Source organism: Raphanus sativus, chromosome 5 (genome assembly GCF_000801105.2).
Source record: "Raphanus sativus cultivar WK10039 chromosome 5, ASM80110v3, whole genome shotgun sequence".
Taxonomy (NCBI): domain Eukaryota; kingdom Viridiplantae; phylum Streptophyta; class Magnoliopsida; order Brassicales; family Brassicaceae; genus Raphanus; species Raphanus sativus.
The window spans coordinates 5,257,140-5,273,209 of record NC_079515.1 but is presented as its reverse complement, the minus strand read 5'-3'; the positions used below and the strand labels follow the sequence as shown (position 1 = coordinate 5,273,209).

At 31.2% G+C, this 16,070-nt stretch overlaps 1 protein-coding gene and 1 pseudogene across 1 annotated transcript in view; both read left to right on the top strand.

Annotated features, from left to right (window-relative positions):
* The first annotated feature begins 5,376 nt into the window (after positions 1-5,376).
* On the top strand, positions 5,377-7,635 carry LOC108858028 (uncharacterized; annotated as a pseudogene).
* LOC108858027 (uncharacterized) overlaps positions 7,028-16,070 on the top strand; it is a 13,593-nt gene continuing 4,550 nt past the window's right edge. The window contains exons 1-3 of the mRNA XM_057010752.1: positions 7,028-7,094; positions 7,209-7,236; positions 7,395-7,487. Of these exons, the coding sequence (XP_056866732.1) occupies positions 7,028-7,094; positions 7,209-7,236; positions 7,395-7,487 (188 nt within the window). The remainder of the gene's footprint in view (positions 7,095-7,208; positions 7,237-7,394; positions 7,488-16,070) is intronic.

Genomic DNA, 16,070 nt, shown 5'->3' with positions numbered 1-16,070 from the left:
ACTTGCGACTTGACTTGTCTTGTACGGATAATAAAATTTTCGACTTGTACTTGACTTGTTAGAAACAAGTATTTGCTATTTCGAGTATTTGATCAAAAATGAATTACTTGCAAGTTACTTCCCTTGATCTATTACTTATTATTTACGATTACTTATTATTTACGAGTACTTGTAAACTATTTACGAGTACTTGTAAAATATTTACGAGTACTTATGAACTATTTACGAGTTTTCAGAATATTTAAAAAATATTTATTGAACAATACTCTATTAGAAATATATATCTAATAGGTATAAAAGTATGTTTTGCCTATTCTATTTAAAATAACATATGAATTACTTTAAATGAAATATATGTTTGTATTATAGAGAAGATAGATAAATAATGTCTCCTCTAAATAAGTAACAAGTAATAACAAGTCATATAATTAAAAATTTTAATACTTATTATTATGTCATATTTGACTAGATGATGACGAATATTTTAAACTAAAGATGGATAACAAATAAGTAACATGTATAAGAAGAATAATGAATATTTATGTTCAACCCTAAATGCAAGTAAAAGAAAAGACAAATACGAAAAAATAATTAATAGATCATGTAACAAATAGAAAGTAATTGAGCAAGTATCGGGGCGAACGAGTCAAGTACTAAAAATAATAATGATACTTGATACTTGACTTGGCCTTACAAGTAATGAAAATTTTCGATTTGTTACTTACCTTGATAACACCGAATACTTGAATTTTCAAGACGAATATGGGTCGAGTAGCGAGTTTAAAGCGAGTAACGAGTAACAATGCTCAGCTCTATATATAACTACAGTAGATTTATACATAATTAACATTTCTTTATTTAAATTGACTAAAAGTAAATACAAAGAATGTAGTCATGTATGTCTTAGTTTTTTTTGTTTTGAATTGAATGTATGTCTTAGTTAATTAGATAAGATAAATGAAATTAGTCTATGATCATTACTCTTAACAATAAACACTGGAGTAAACGTTGAACACACTCTATTCAGGGAGCACTGGGTTTATTAATCATGGTAATCGAGAAACTAATATTGTGATCCCGCTAGTTCAGGCGTATAACCTGAAATCAAACTGCGTTCTCAATGATTGATTAAATTTGAGAAGAATTTGTTTCATTTACTGTTAATTATAGAAAGAAAGAGAAAATTACATACAGTGCTAGTTCGCCAATGTGTCAACCAGTAACGTGCGTGTCTTACTTGCTTAAATAAACCTCTGAAAAATAAAAATTGTGCAGATATTTGGTAATTTGGTGGTTTAGCGTCGATACTGATTCTTTCAATTTATACATGAGATAAATATAAAACTGAACATTTAATTATCATAACATCTACGGTGAATATGATGGGATATAGGTTATGAAATAGTATAATTTTAATAACATGGCAGTCTCATGTTGCGAATTAGTTCAGCTTTTCGGGCAACGATAGTCCTCACACGCGACGCGGTCCAGAGGAGCTAGTTTCGTTCTTCCTGAAGGGTCCTACTCCTACTATCTACATGCATCAAAATTTGTGTCTGTTTTGTAACTTCTTCATGTGCTCTCATTACCCTTTTGAATGTGAGTCTGTCTCAAACGTTGTTCTAGAACGCGTAAAGCTGAATTTCACTGTGGAAAAAAAAAGTAAACAATTGATAACATAAGTCAAAAATACACAAGATTGATAACATAAGTCAAAAATACACAAGAAAACGTCAAATCTTAAATCACTTAATTCAATTTATCTTACAAAAGTTGCTTGTTATATGACAAACCAGAAACATGTTTTAAAATACTATATACAGTATATATATATCAATTGTCGTCGAAAAGTTTTTTTTTAGTTTTTATTAATAGTTTTAATTATTTGTATTTATATGTGGACTTATTTGCTATCTAACTATATTTTGAAGTTAAATTAAGCATATGACATTGATTCTAAACATTATTAACAAACTAACATGTACTTCAAATTTGCTCAGGTTATACTTCTAATCTATTAATTTAGGGATTATCTACTATTTGAAGTTCTCATTTAAATTTTGGACTCTTTCATAATTGTTGTTAGAATATATGATGTTTCCTATACAATGCAACCTACCAATTTAAATTAAACCAAATCTTAACCAACATAAATTAGTTAAACCTAACCAGTAACACTTTTATAATATTTTTGGTTAATATCTTAATATAATTAGATCTAAGACTGGGCGTTCGGGTACCCATTCGGGTTTCGGTTCAGTCCATTCGGGTTTCGGGTTTTCGGGGTCAAAGATTTCAGCCCCATCCGGATATTTTTAAATTTCGGTTCCGGTTCGGTTCGGATCTTTACGGGTTTGGTTCGGGTTCGGATAACCCATTTAAAATATTTTTAAATTTTCAAAATTTATTATATACTTTAAATTTTCAAAATCTATAAGAAAGATAATATATTACATATAAATTTTCATAACATATATGCCAAAATACCTTAATTTAACACATAAATTAGTTTTCTTTGAATATTTGGATAAAGAATCAATAGATATTTAACTATTTTGGTGTTTTCAGTATATTTTAGCTATTTTAAACATTTACTTTTGACTATTTGCATATATTTTCCGAGTATTTTGGAAAATTAAAAGGTATCTTATATATTTTTAATATTTTTAATATACATTATATATAAAAATAATGTATATATTCAAGTATATAAATTTATTTCGGATACATTCGGGTACCCAAAATATTTCGGTTCGGATCGGGTTCGGTTTCGGTTCTTTAAATACCGAAATTTTGAATCCGTTCGGATATTTAATCAATTTTGGTACGGGTTCGGTGCTACTTTTTTGGATCGGGTTCGGTTCGGTTTTTCGGGTTCGGATTTTTTGCCCAGCCCTAATTAGATAATATAAAACTGAACCACTCTTAAATCAACGAGTTCTATATCATTCCAGACCGTGTATGCTTATGCTCATTGATCTTCCAAAAACCAAATAATTGTGGCATAGACCAACATAGGCTCATGTTCGTATCACTAACTTTACTTCCATATGTTTACTCTTCACCTACATCATATCACAACATACACAGTTATACAAGAACATGATTTTTTTGTTCAAACAACCAAATAATGGTGGCATATGGTCAGTAGATTTTTTAAATATGTTTTTTTATATATTACATTTTACGAGACTATGTGTATAAGTTTTTTTTTTGAAAAAAGGCATAACTATGTGTATAAGTTAAAAGGTAAAAAGTGTGAAAATGCAAATTATTATACTAAAAATAAAAGAAGATTAAATACAAACTAATAACAAGTACAACACAAATTATAACACTATTAAATTCTATATATATTTAATAAAATATTATATATATGTCTAATATGTATATATATATATATATAAATGTTACACAAAATATATATAATATTATATACACATATTATATATACCATATATTATTAATTAAAATTTGACAAATCAATTTCCGCCCTTTAGGGCGGGTCCTAATCTAGTTTACAATTAACAAATACTCGGTCATAGAGAGATAAAATGGATGATGTTGATGCTTTTTGCTAGGAGTACTATTTACTATCAAATCTCGTAATGAAGCCACATTACAGAAACATATTTATTATACATAGAACAATAATAAGCAATATAAAATCTACAAGTGCGTGGATGACTAAAAAGACGATAAAATTGAGTTTGGAATTTTTGTCTTATTATTTTGTAGTATGAAAAATATTGTTCTATTATATTTAACAAAATTTAAAAAGTATTGCATTTTTGTATAAGGAATAGAATGATCTGCCACTAAAAATTGAGCAAGTTACTATCATTTATAGATGCCATCCAAACTTCCTAAATACTAAACCCAACTCAACCTTAAATGCTAAACACTAAACCCTCTAACCTCACCCCACCCTCAAAATACTAAATCCTAAATCTCAATTACTAAACCCAAAATCTAAATATAAACTTTAATTCCAAATATCATAATTTTAAAATAATACATAATATTTTGTGATATTAAACTATATTATTATATAAATAATTTACACGATAGACTTGAATTATGAATTTGTCAAATAATCAAATTTACGGAAGAGAAGACAATGGATGGCGATGTTGAAAGAGAGGCAAGGGATGAAGCGACATAACAAAAGCTTCCATTGTTTCTTATCAAATCACCAAATATGCCAACGTCACAAAATTATTCGCCACATATTATGGGAGAATTGCTAAAATCAACCTAAATATTGAAGTCAAATGCATTAGTGTACTCTAATTTCAGTCAAATGCAGAACCAACCTAAATAGAAGATGAAAATACTACTTAGTCCTTATGAACAAACAAAAAAAACAGAGGAGTATTTACGTTTCCACCCTTTTGGAAGTCTACATGTAGAAGAAGAAAGTCTACATATATTTAGACCTCCAGCAAAGTCTAATTTATAGACTTGATGTATAGTCTACACCAAAATTTTATCTAATATTTAGTTTAAAAATAATTATTGTGATAGATTTTACCTAATCATCAATATAATAGATAGTATGAAGTAAATATATTAAAATTTTATATAACTGAACAATTTTAAAGAATATATACTAAATTGGTATCCATGATATAAACAATGTTCATAGTTTAGAAACAAAATGTTATAGCATGATAGGTCTTTTAGTGGTAGATTTTTAGAATTAGACTTTAGATTTTGATTTTTTTGTTTTATTGACTTAAATTTGTTTATTAATGTTTAGTAGTTTATATTTTATGTAATTTTGATATTTGATACAGTAAATGAGACTTTTTGAGTATCAAGCAAACTATTTAGGGTTTGAGATTTGTGGTTTAGAGTTTCGTAGACCTACAATAAAGTCTATAAATCTGCAGACGTCTCTGACAGTCTATTTTATTCGTGTATATCTTTAATTTTAAATTAAATGTTCCAATTATGAATATATTTTTTTGTAACATATATTATGAATATTTTTTTTGTAACACATATTATGAATATTTAAAATTAAAAAAAAACATTGGTAAATCATATTTTAAATTTTTTTAAAAAAACGAAAAAAAAATCGTTGTAAACATACGAAGAAGTCTACACACAAAATATAACTTAACCGGATTTAACAAAAATAATTAACCTAAACAAAGTAAACCAAACTTTTTTTAACCTAACCAGAAAAGTTATCCAGCATATAAATACCCTTTCTCAAGTTTGTTGGATAAAAAACCCTAATCCACGCCTTGTCTCTCTCATGGTGATTTCCACGACACCCTTCATCATCTCCAACCTCTCTGCGATTAAGCTGTCGCCATCCCTGTGTTTGGGCTTTTACTTGGGGCGTTATTTGAGAGTTGGTCTTCAATGTCTTGTCTCCCGTCTCTCGTACCTTTCGAACAAATCCTAAAACCTCTCGCCATCCCTCTGCTTCATTCTAGGGTTTTCTGTTACTCTTTGATTCAAAGATGGAAAGGGCGAAGAAGCCTTAGAAGTTTGCTGTCATGAAGAAAACAATAAGCCACAAAGCGGATTGAAGCAGTAAGTCAAACGACTCTTCTTCCTCGAAATTTGATGGCCTTTTCCTAAAGCTAATTTTGTTTTTCTTCTTCTTCAGTTACAAGGAGGAGTTCTGAATCCGATCAAGAAAGGCCTCACTGAACTTCCCAGAAACGTGTAAGCTTAGAAATTTAGCTAAACCCTTTTGCAAAGTTGTAATCTTTTTCTGTGTGTGTGTGTTTTAATCTTTAGATTTAAATTTTTTGTTTTTGGGATCAGACCAAATGTTCCATCAGGGATGTTCTTTTCTCACAACACTAACATGGTTCCTCCTTACCGAGTTCTGGTGGATACTAATTTCATCAACTTCTCTATCCAGAACAAGGTACAAACCAATCCACAGAGCTGTAATCGATCTTTTTAGTGTTATTGTCTTCGTGGAACTTATTCTAACTACTGTCCTTCGTTTTGCCTATTTGTTGTATACAATAGATTGATATCGAGAATGGAATGATGTTCTGTTTGAACGCAAAATGTGAGTTACTTCAACTTTAGTAGGTTTCTTTAAGTTATTATATGCAAGATTCTTCTTACTCTCCTTTGATCATTTCGGATTTGAAGGCACTCCTTGTATCACGGACTGCATCATGGCTGAGCTTGAGAAGTTAGGCTAGAAGTATCGTGTTGCTCTTAGGTATTTTTATTTGCCTTAAAAGAAAGGGTTTTTTTATTTAGTGCATTTGTTTTCGTCCGTGGATTTGTAATTGGTTTGAGTTTTTGGCAGGATTGCGAAGGATCCTTGCTTCGAAAGACTACCTTGTGTACACAAAGGGACATACGCTGATGATTGTCTTGTTGACAGAGTTACTCAGGTAAAATGCATGCTTCCGCTTGCTCTTGCTGAACTTTGTATCCCAGATTCGTTTTAAGGATATACTCTCTAGTCTGTTGTATGTTTCCTTTGAGATGCTTGTTCTTGTTTTTCTTTTACAGCATAAGTGATTCATGGTGGCTACTTGTGATAGAGACTTGAAGCGAAGAATTCGAAAGGTAAAAGATAATTTGATACGTCTGTGCTTCTTTTCTTTTTACCGTCCATTCCTGAAATATTTGCTTGGTAACTTCTGTTGGTTTGCAGGTTCCTGGTGTGCCTATCATGTATTTGGCGGGCCGCAAGTACTCAGCGAAAATAGAGTGTGACTATATCGATGATTTTGTGGCGGGTAAGTCATTTTCCTCAAATCACATATCCTTTTGTAGATAGAAAGAAATAAAAAGAATCTTTTAAATAATGAAAACATATGATCTGAATGAGGTTTCTTTGCTTTCTTCAGTTTCAGGAATCTGCGAGGCGTTATCGACAAATTGGAATATCATATAAAAAATGTATTAGCAAGAAGGTCCTCTTCTTAGATTCGACATTCTATTGATCTATGAGATCGGTAAGAGACTTTGTTTTAACTAGATATGTTGTGTTTAGATTAAAAGATCACTCTTTTATGGTGAAATTTGCAGTTCTATGCGAGGTGCAGAGGCTAAAGCTGCTTGCCCTGAGATGCAGTTGGTTCAAGTTCCTGTGTCTCATGGTAAACATGTTTAAAAATCCATGTTTGTGTATGTATATGACACTAGCTAAAGTTATAAGATGATATTGATCTTCTTGTCTTTGTGTTGTTGTTGTTGCATCTGTTGGGAAGCAGGGAAGCTACGCAAAGAATGGATGTTATGGTAACATTTTGATAAACCTTTAGCTTATTGCTTTGTTATCGTGCATCAATGATGTGGGCTCGTAAAAAAACACCTTCAAAACAAACTTGTTACTTTATTGGATATAATTTTACAGGTGGCTGCTTTACGGGTGATATTGTTTTTGGTGTATAGGTTAGGACTTACTTGTTTGGTAGAAGTGAAGCTACTTACCCAGGCTACACTTATAGTGGCATTGCAGATTTTGTACCGGCTGTTATTGAGTCTGTTGGGTATGTTGTATTCAAAGCAAAACTTAAAAAAATGACGTTTGTTTCTTAAAAGAGGGGACTTAGTGTTTTTGTCTTGTATAGTCAACTGCTAACGTTTATTCTGATTGATTCTTTTAAATAATCTTAATAAAATCTCTATTTAGGAATCTTTTTATTTTACTTTGCTTTGCTTCATTTGGCTCAGTTCAACACCTTGTATCCTCGGTAGTACTTGAAATTTTTGTTGTTATCAAGTGTTGATCTCACTTAACATGTGAACAAACTGTAGTTAATATTATTTAACAAGAAGATGACAAAAAACTTACTGCTGTATTCAGACTCTTGTGTCCACCGTAGTACAATATCAAATGTTGATCTTATATAACATGTGATAAAACTGTGAATGGTATTATTTTACAAGAATGAAAATAAAATAACATGAGACTTACAATTACAACCCAAACTTGGCAAAGAAATGCTCTTTGAGATGACTTGATCATCATACAAGCTGATCAACATAGATTTGGTAAGAAATACCTTAACTCAACGACCATATCACAAACTGCTATAAAAGAGTTTTTCACCACTCATTCTCTGTATAAAATAAGTAACTGAAGCATTCTATGTTAAATTTTTTTTATAGATGTAGACTTACAAAGACGTCAACACTTATTAGCAAACTATGTACTCAAACCAAAAGTATTATAATTTCATAACTACAACAGTTTTTCTTTTCAAAATCACTCCAACCTATTAGGATTAACTAATACACACTTTCAAACAAAAAAATCTAGAATAAACTTTATAAATAATACATAAATTCAGTTTTAATTTATTTTCCTACGTAGACTTTTCAATCAGTCTACGACAGTGTAGACGTTCGTGTCAGTCTACGACAGTGTAGACGTCCGTGTCAGTCTACTTTTTGGGTTAGTTTTTGCAATTGAAAATTTTACGGGTTACTTTTTTTATTTGACCAGAAACTCATCCAAGTTTTGAATTTATACATTTAGACTTCCGTTTTAGTCTACCACATTAAAAAGGTTCGTTTTTATTATTGACCAGAATTCACCCAAGTTTTGACTTTCGAAGGTAGATTTCATATGTAGTCTACATGTTTCGTAGACGTCGCATAAGGTCTAACTTCAAAACCCATAGGTTGGTTTTGCAATTGACCATTGTTTGACTTTTGAATGTAGATTTCATATGTAGTCTACAGATTCGTAGACTTCGCATAAGGTCTAACTTCAAAACCCATGAGTTGGTTTTGCATTTGACCAAAATAAATATGTAGACTTCACGAACAGTCTATATTTTTTTGTGAAAAATGCGTACACTGCATTGGAAGTCTACAATTTAAAAAATATTTATTTTATTTAAAAACATTTTAGTCAAATACAAAACTAACCTATTCAACGAAGTCAATGTTTTGGTCAAATGCAAAACTGACCTTAAGTAGACTTCTTTGGCAGCCTACATTTCGTAGACTTCTTTTGAAGTATACTTAAGAAAGTCAAAAGTGAGGTCAAATGTAAAACTAACCTCTTTTACGTAGCCGTCTTGGTAGGTCTACGTAGATTTTTGTTTTTGTAGTCAAAGGTAAGGATGTAGACTGTTGGGGAAGTCTGCGTTACAAAAAAAAAGTTAAAAAGGTCAATTGCGAAACTGACTTCTTCGTTGACAAATAGACGGAATCGTACGTCTACACATTTGTGTAGACATATAAATCAGTCTACCATCGCGACACAGACTGAAAAAGTGGTGAAAACCATGTAAACAGCTATCTTTTGCCGGTGTGAACATCGATTCCGACCCTTTCAACCGTCCAAACTCATAAACTGAGCAAAAGGAAGCATCTTTGACGATTTACTAATGAAGAAACTCGAAAAATGTGAAATTTGTGAGATGAAAATGAAAGTTGTGAGAGTTTGTTAGATAGAAATGTAGAGGAAATGAAAGATTTGTTGAGTTAGAGAAAAGAAAAAGTGGTTAAAATTGAGTTATTGAGCTTTTATGAGCTCAAACATGGTGGTTCAATGGTGGTTGTAAAATTGATGATGATGGCATTGTTGTAAATAATAATAGATGCTTAGGGTGTAATTGGTTTTTACTAATTTTCGATTTTATTTAAAAAAAAAATAATGGTAGTTTTGTAAATATTTCGAAAACATAAGGATGGTTTGGAAAATTCATTGATGAATAGTAATGAGAAAAAGGGGTTGGTTTTGCAATTGACTTGAATTCTTAGCCCCTTCTTGAAAAAAGCCCACATATTATTTGCTTTTCGTGTATAAGATATAGTAGAGACTGTCTAGATCCATTCCATTTGTATACGTTATAAAAATAATGAAATAATAAATTGATAAATAAATAGTATAAACTCTTATAAATAGTATAGTTTTCACTAGTCCACTGTATAAGTTTTTACTAGTTTTCACGGTATTCAACACCTTTTAACCTTATTTGACTTTCAATAACATAACCAATATGTTATCATTCGTAAATGCTTAATTTTGATTAATAAGTATAAACCAATAGTTTCATAAAAATGTGCAACAACAAAACATAACAAATATTTATTTATGTATTGTGTTTAATTTCTATTATATATATACATAATACCATAGAACATAAGAATAAGAAATTCACTTTCTCCGATTAATTTTTATTAGCCGACGATGACAGAGGAAAAGTTTGTAATAGCGGATGAGGAGAAGGTGCTTCTGCAGACAACAAAGGAATGTTTTTTTTTGTGTTGGTATAGTAGGTAGTAGAGAATAAAAAACAATGGAAAGAGATGAGAAGAAAACATATGACGACGATGAAAGAAACTGGTAATGATGAAACAAATGATCATTACAAGAAAATACACTGAATTCCGACGGAGGTTCTGACGGACCAAACTGTCGTCGGACAATTTTGACGACTTTCCGACCAATTTCTGACGAAAGCCAAAAATACGAAGTCGTCAGAATTTCGTCGGTATATTCCGATGGAATTCTGACAAAACAGGATTCGTCGGTATATACCGACGACTATCCGACGATATTTCGATCTACAAATATATCCGTTATGGTCGTCGGTATTTATGCAAATACTATATATATTATCAAAGATTAGGATTTATGCAAATACTATATATATTATCGACGATATTTCGATCAACTTATACTTAAATATTTATGCAAATACTATATATATTATCAAAGATTAGGATTTTGCATTTAGAAACTTGTAATCAACCCCTAAACACTATGTCGTCGGAATTCCCTCGGTAGTTATATTTAATGATTCCGACGGACACGGGTTCGTCAGTATTCCGTCCGTCAGTATCCATCAGAAAGCAGGCGGATACTGACGGACGAATTCGTCAGAATGTCGTCGGAATAGGCATATTTTGACGAATTTCTGACGAAACTGTCCGTCAGTATCATTTCGTCGGAATTTTGAATTTCGTCGGAATTTCGTCAGTCACACCGACGAATTTATGACGAATACCGAGAAACTTTATTCTGACGAACTTCTGACCACATTCCGATAACAGCTCCGACAACAGTGGTCATCGGAAAATTGGAAATACTGACGAACCATGTCCCTCGGAAAATACTGACGAACTGCGGTCCTCGGAAAATACCGACGAACTTTGTTCGTGAGTATTTTCCGAGGGACATGGTTCGTCAGTATTTTTCGACGAACCGATGTTCGTCGGTATTTTTCGAGGACCGCAGTTCGTCAGTATTTCCAATTTTTAATATATATTTAAATTTTGCATTTTTAAATATTTTTATTAAAGAATTAAATTTTGCAATTTTATAAATTTAATTAAAATAAATCTGAAATTGAAAACTAATAATATTATAGAATTTAAATTCATACAAACCGAAATATTAAAAAAAACATTCAGAAAGTTTTAAAATTCAGGAAAAACTAAGAACTCGAAGAAAAGAAACGGTTTAGCTTCTCCATTATCTCGGCGTTGGTCTTCTTTTGGGATGCCAACTCAGTAAGGATAGTGGCATTCTCAGCTTGGATAGTAGCGTTGTGACGAAACCACAACTCTTGGTCTTCCTGAGGGATCTCACTGCACTTCGAATATCCAATTTGGAGCATGGAATACATCATCTGGTTGATGCTCCTGCTAATGCCATTACTCAACTTGGTGAACCTTTAAAAAAGATACAAGTTAGCAAGTTAATTAATGGAAAAAAACATAATGCTATAAATAAAAAAATACTAACCAAGTGCAATGTCCTCGTCGTGCGGTGGGATGGAGAACCGGGAGATGCTCTCGACCCGGTTGTTGAACCAATAGTTCAACTGTCATGACCCCCGGATTCTGTTGAGCATGAGCGGGAGGTGGAGCGGGAATATATGCGGGAAACAAGTTTTGTTCGTGAGACGATCCCGATGCACGGGAAGTGCTAACCGAACTACGTCGACGGGCTGCGGAGCGGGGTGATTCCTCGGACCAAAAAAAATTAATACATCAAAATTCTTTTCAAATCATTTCTATTTTTAATGTTTTCATTTATATATTTACAAATATATAAAAAGTTGTCAAATTAATATATAAAAGGTTGTCAAATTAATTAAAATGATTTTTACATCTAGAAACGTTTTTCAAAATAAAAAAATGTTTTTAAAAATCAAAAACGTTTTAAAAATCAAAAAATGTTTTTAAAAATAAAAAAGAAAATTAAAAAATGGTTTTAAAAATAAAAAAAAATTAAAAAACGTTTTATTATACATAGTTTAAACTGTAAACTTGAAAAAACGTTTTTAAAAATCAAAAAACGTTTTAAAAATAGTAAAACGTTTTGAATTTTAACAAAAACACCAAATAATTCCAAAAAAAACTAAAACAACAATCCAAATAACAATCCTAACTTATATATCCTAAACTATCCATTCAATCCTAAAACATTCAATCAAACAACCTCAAATCGGAGATCTAACCTCCAAAACCCTAAAAATTGAAATAAACAAAGGTTAGGATGATTCTTAAATGATTTCGGGTTTGGGGGAAGATATATGAGCGTGGGTAGAGGAATCGCCGGGGATGGGAGCTCGAAAACCGCCGGAATCGCCGTGAAAGAGAGAGAAACGGCGGAGAGGATAGAGAGAGAGGCGGAAATGACGAAGAAGGAAGAAGAAGGGTAGTTATATTTAATGATTCCGACGGACACGGGTTCGTCAGTATTCCGTCGGAATCATTAAATATAAACCAATTGGCGGTGCGCGAAAATTTTCACGCGGTTTGGTTTTCCCGGGTAAATAAAAGTTCCGACGGACACGGATTCGTCAGTATATTCCGACGGAATACTGACGAACTTTACCGAGAGAATTCCGACGACATAGTGTTTAGGGGTTGATTACAAGTTTCTAAATGCAAAATCCTAATCTTTGATAATATATATAGTATTTGCATAAATATTTAACAATAAAAATGTTTTTATAACACAATTTTACACAATAACATTTTTTGTAGTAAGATTAGATGAATATGATTGTATAAGTATATGAGTGTTAAGATGAGATGTTATAAAAACATTGATATGCATAAACATTTATTTTAATGAGTTGTTATATTTGAATGGTTGCGATCTAATACTATACTAAACACTTATTATGTGTTATTTTTGTAGTTTTGGCATCTAAATTTATAGACTTTTATGTTTGAAATTGTTTTGAAACACATGTTCTCGGAATTCCGTCGGTATATTCCGACGAATTACCGACGAACTAGACTAGTTCATCGGTATGTCGTCGGAATATACCGACGAATTATCGAGGAAGTATACAATAATCAATGAAACCCTATGTCATCGGAATTCCGTCGGCATATACTGACGGATTACCGATGAACTGGCCTAGTTCGTCGGTAATCCGTCGGTATATGCCGACGGAATTCCGACGGATCGAGGAAAAAAAAACCTAATCCGAATCTTCTGAATCTTCATCAAACTACCCAATCTCAGCTTCTGGCTCTGAATGTACAACAGCATCAAGTCCAAACTCAGTAAAATGCTCAACGGTCATATGGATTTGTCGGCAACGGTCACATAGTCCGTTGGAAATTCGTCGGTCTTTTCTGACGGAATACCGACGACCACAACGATTATATTTGTCGATCGAAATATCGTCGGATAGTCGTCGGTATATACCGACGAACTCCATTTCGTCAGAATTCCGTCAGTATTTTCCGACGGAATACCGACGACCATAACAGATATATTTGTTGATCGAAATATCGTCGGATAGTCGTCGGTATATACCGACGAACCCTGTTTTGTCAGAATTCCGTCGGAATATACCGACGAAATTCCGACGACTTCGTATTTTTGGCTTTCGTCAGAAATTGGTCGGAAAGTCGTCAAAAATTGTCCGACGATATTTTGGTCCGTCAGAACCTCCGTCGGAATTCAGCGTATTTTCTTGTAGTGTTTATATATCTAGGTATAAAGGTTTTTATTTTTTTGTGAAATTTATTTTGGTCATTTATTTTTTAGGATGTTTCTTATGATAAAAATAATCTATTTAAAAGAATGGTCCTAATTTATATTATAAGAATTAATAGTCAGCATAATGGAAAAAGAAGACGGGTTTCAAAGATTCTGTATAAAGTAAAGAAAGTAGTTGCACTCTAATCTATCTTATTAAAACAGAAACATTACAACTTCTTCTAGGTAGATTTTAAAGGTGGACTTCTTATATTTAAATTAAACATCATCCCTTATTTATAATACATACCATATACGGTTTCCATATATTATTACATATGGATTTAATACGTACCATTATTACATGTCGATTTATATACTAAGAATATAATACGTACCATTGCTCTGAAACTAAAATCTTACAATTATATTGCAATTATACATAATTCACATGTTTGTCCATATTGCAATTATATATAATATATAGATATAATATATAGATACCATTCTATGAAATACGTACCATTCATTTGTTTGTCCATATGAATTTATATATAATATATATATATAGTAAGAATACTAAGATACATATGAATCATCACATACATAGAAATTAGATACTAATATATCAGATCAACTCAAATGTGCAACCATAATCCATGCCATGATCATATACAAATTAGACATAGTATTTGTAATAAAAACCATCATGCTCACACTCATCCAGCTTTCTAAAGATTGGTCCACATTGCAATTATATATAATTCATCTGTTTGTCCATATTGCAATTATATATAATTCATCTTAAGATTGGTCCATATTGTTCCTTTAAAAAATTGAAATCTCTCAATTTAAATATACACTAAATAATCTTTTATTGCAAAACCATTTCTCCAAGTTGATTTAACATGCTTACAATATCAGATTTAATAACATCGCAAGTTTTAAAAATCAGTTATAGAAAATATTCTTCTCCAAGTTTATTCTATCAAACCTAAAATCTAGGAAACAATAAAATCGATGTTCTTAGTATTTACTATGGTTAATGTAATTGATTATCGGATATTTTTTTTCCTTTAAAATACAGTCAATATTCTTTTATAGAAAAACCCTTCTCTAAGTTGTTTAAATAATCAGTTATGGAAAATCCCCTTCTCCAAGTATATTTTCCAAGCGAAAATCTAGGAGTCGATCAAATTGTGATATTTTTTATTTATTATGGTTGAATTAATTGAATGTGAAATATTCTTTTTCACCTCACAAAATTTTGTCTATAAATACTCGACTTTTATTCACCATACGACATTCACAAAAACTCCCAAATAAACACAATGTCGAAACCTAGCACTTTAGTTATGATAGATGGTGTGAAACCTTTAAGAAACAATTGTAAAATTCGAGTTAAAGTTCTTCATTGTTGGAAACAAAACACCAGTTTTGGAGACGACACATTTGAGTGCATCCTCTCAGATGAATCTGTACTTGCATTTGTTTCAACTTTTATAAGTTTTTTCTATTCTATTGGTTTATAAATCTGTTTCTTTTTCTGTTTTATATGGTATAAAGATTGCAGCAGCGTGTCAAAAGAATCACATTAGTACACATTGTTTATTTAAACACATTTTAAACATATTTTTATTTCTCAAAATTTAAAATTAATACACATAGCAATAATGTATAACATTTAGTACGAACAAGATAAAGAAAATTAACACCCGCACGATCTAGTTTATATTAGAGAGCTAACACAATGTTACGTGTAGACTCTAGATAGTACGGTTTTTTTTTCTGAGCTTGCCCGTGTATATTCGAGTTAAGGCAGTACTTGGATTATCATCCGCAACACATTTTTACAGTTGATAATGGTTATTGTCATTTTACAACAATCACAAAATAATAAAGTTCAAAAAAACAATCACAAAATAATATGAATCACTAAAACTGTTTTAACCTATTAAATTTAAAAGTTTGTTTTCACTGCTATTTACGGTTAAGGACGGTTGCAGAAAGATAAAACAATTTTTTTTAAAAGAAGAGCAAACTATTTATATAAATAAATCAAAATATTTAACTCTCTTTCAAATTGGATTAAGCTACTATAATAATATGAATGAAACCTAAAAGGAATTAAATTCAAAGTAATATTTCATGAAGGTCAGTAGTT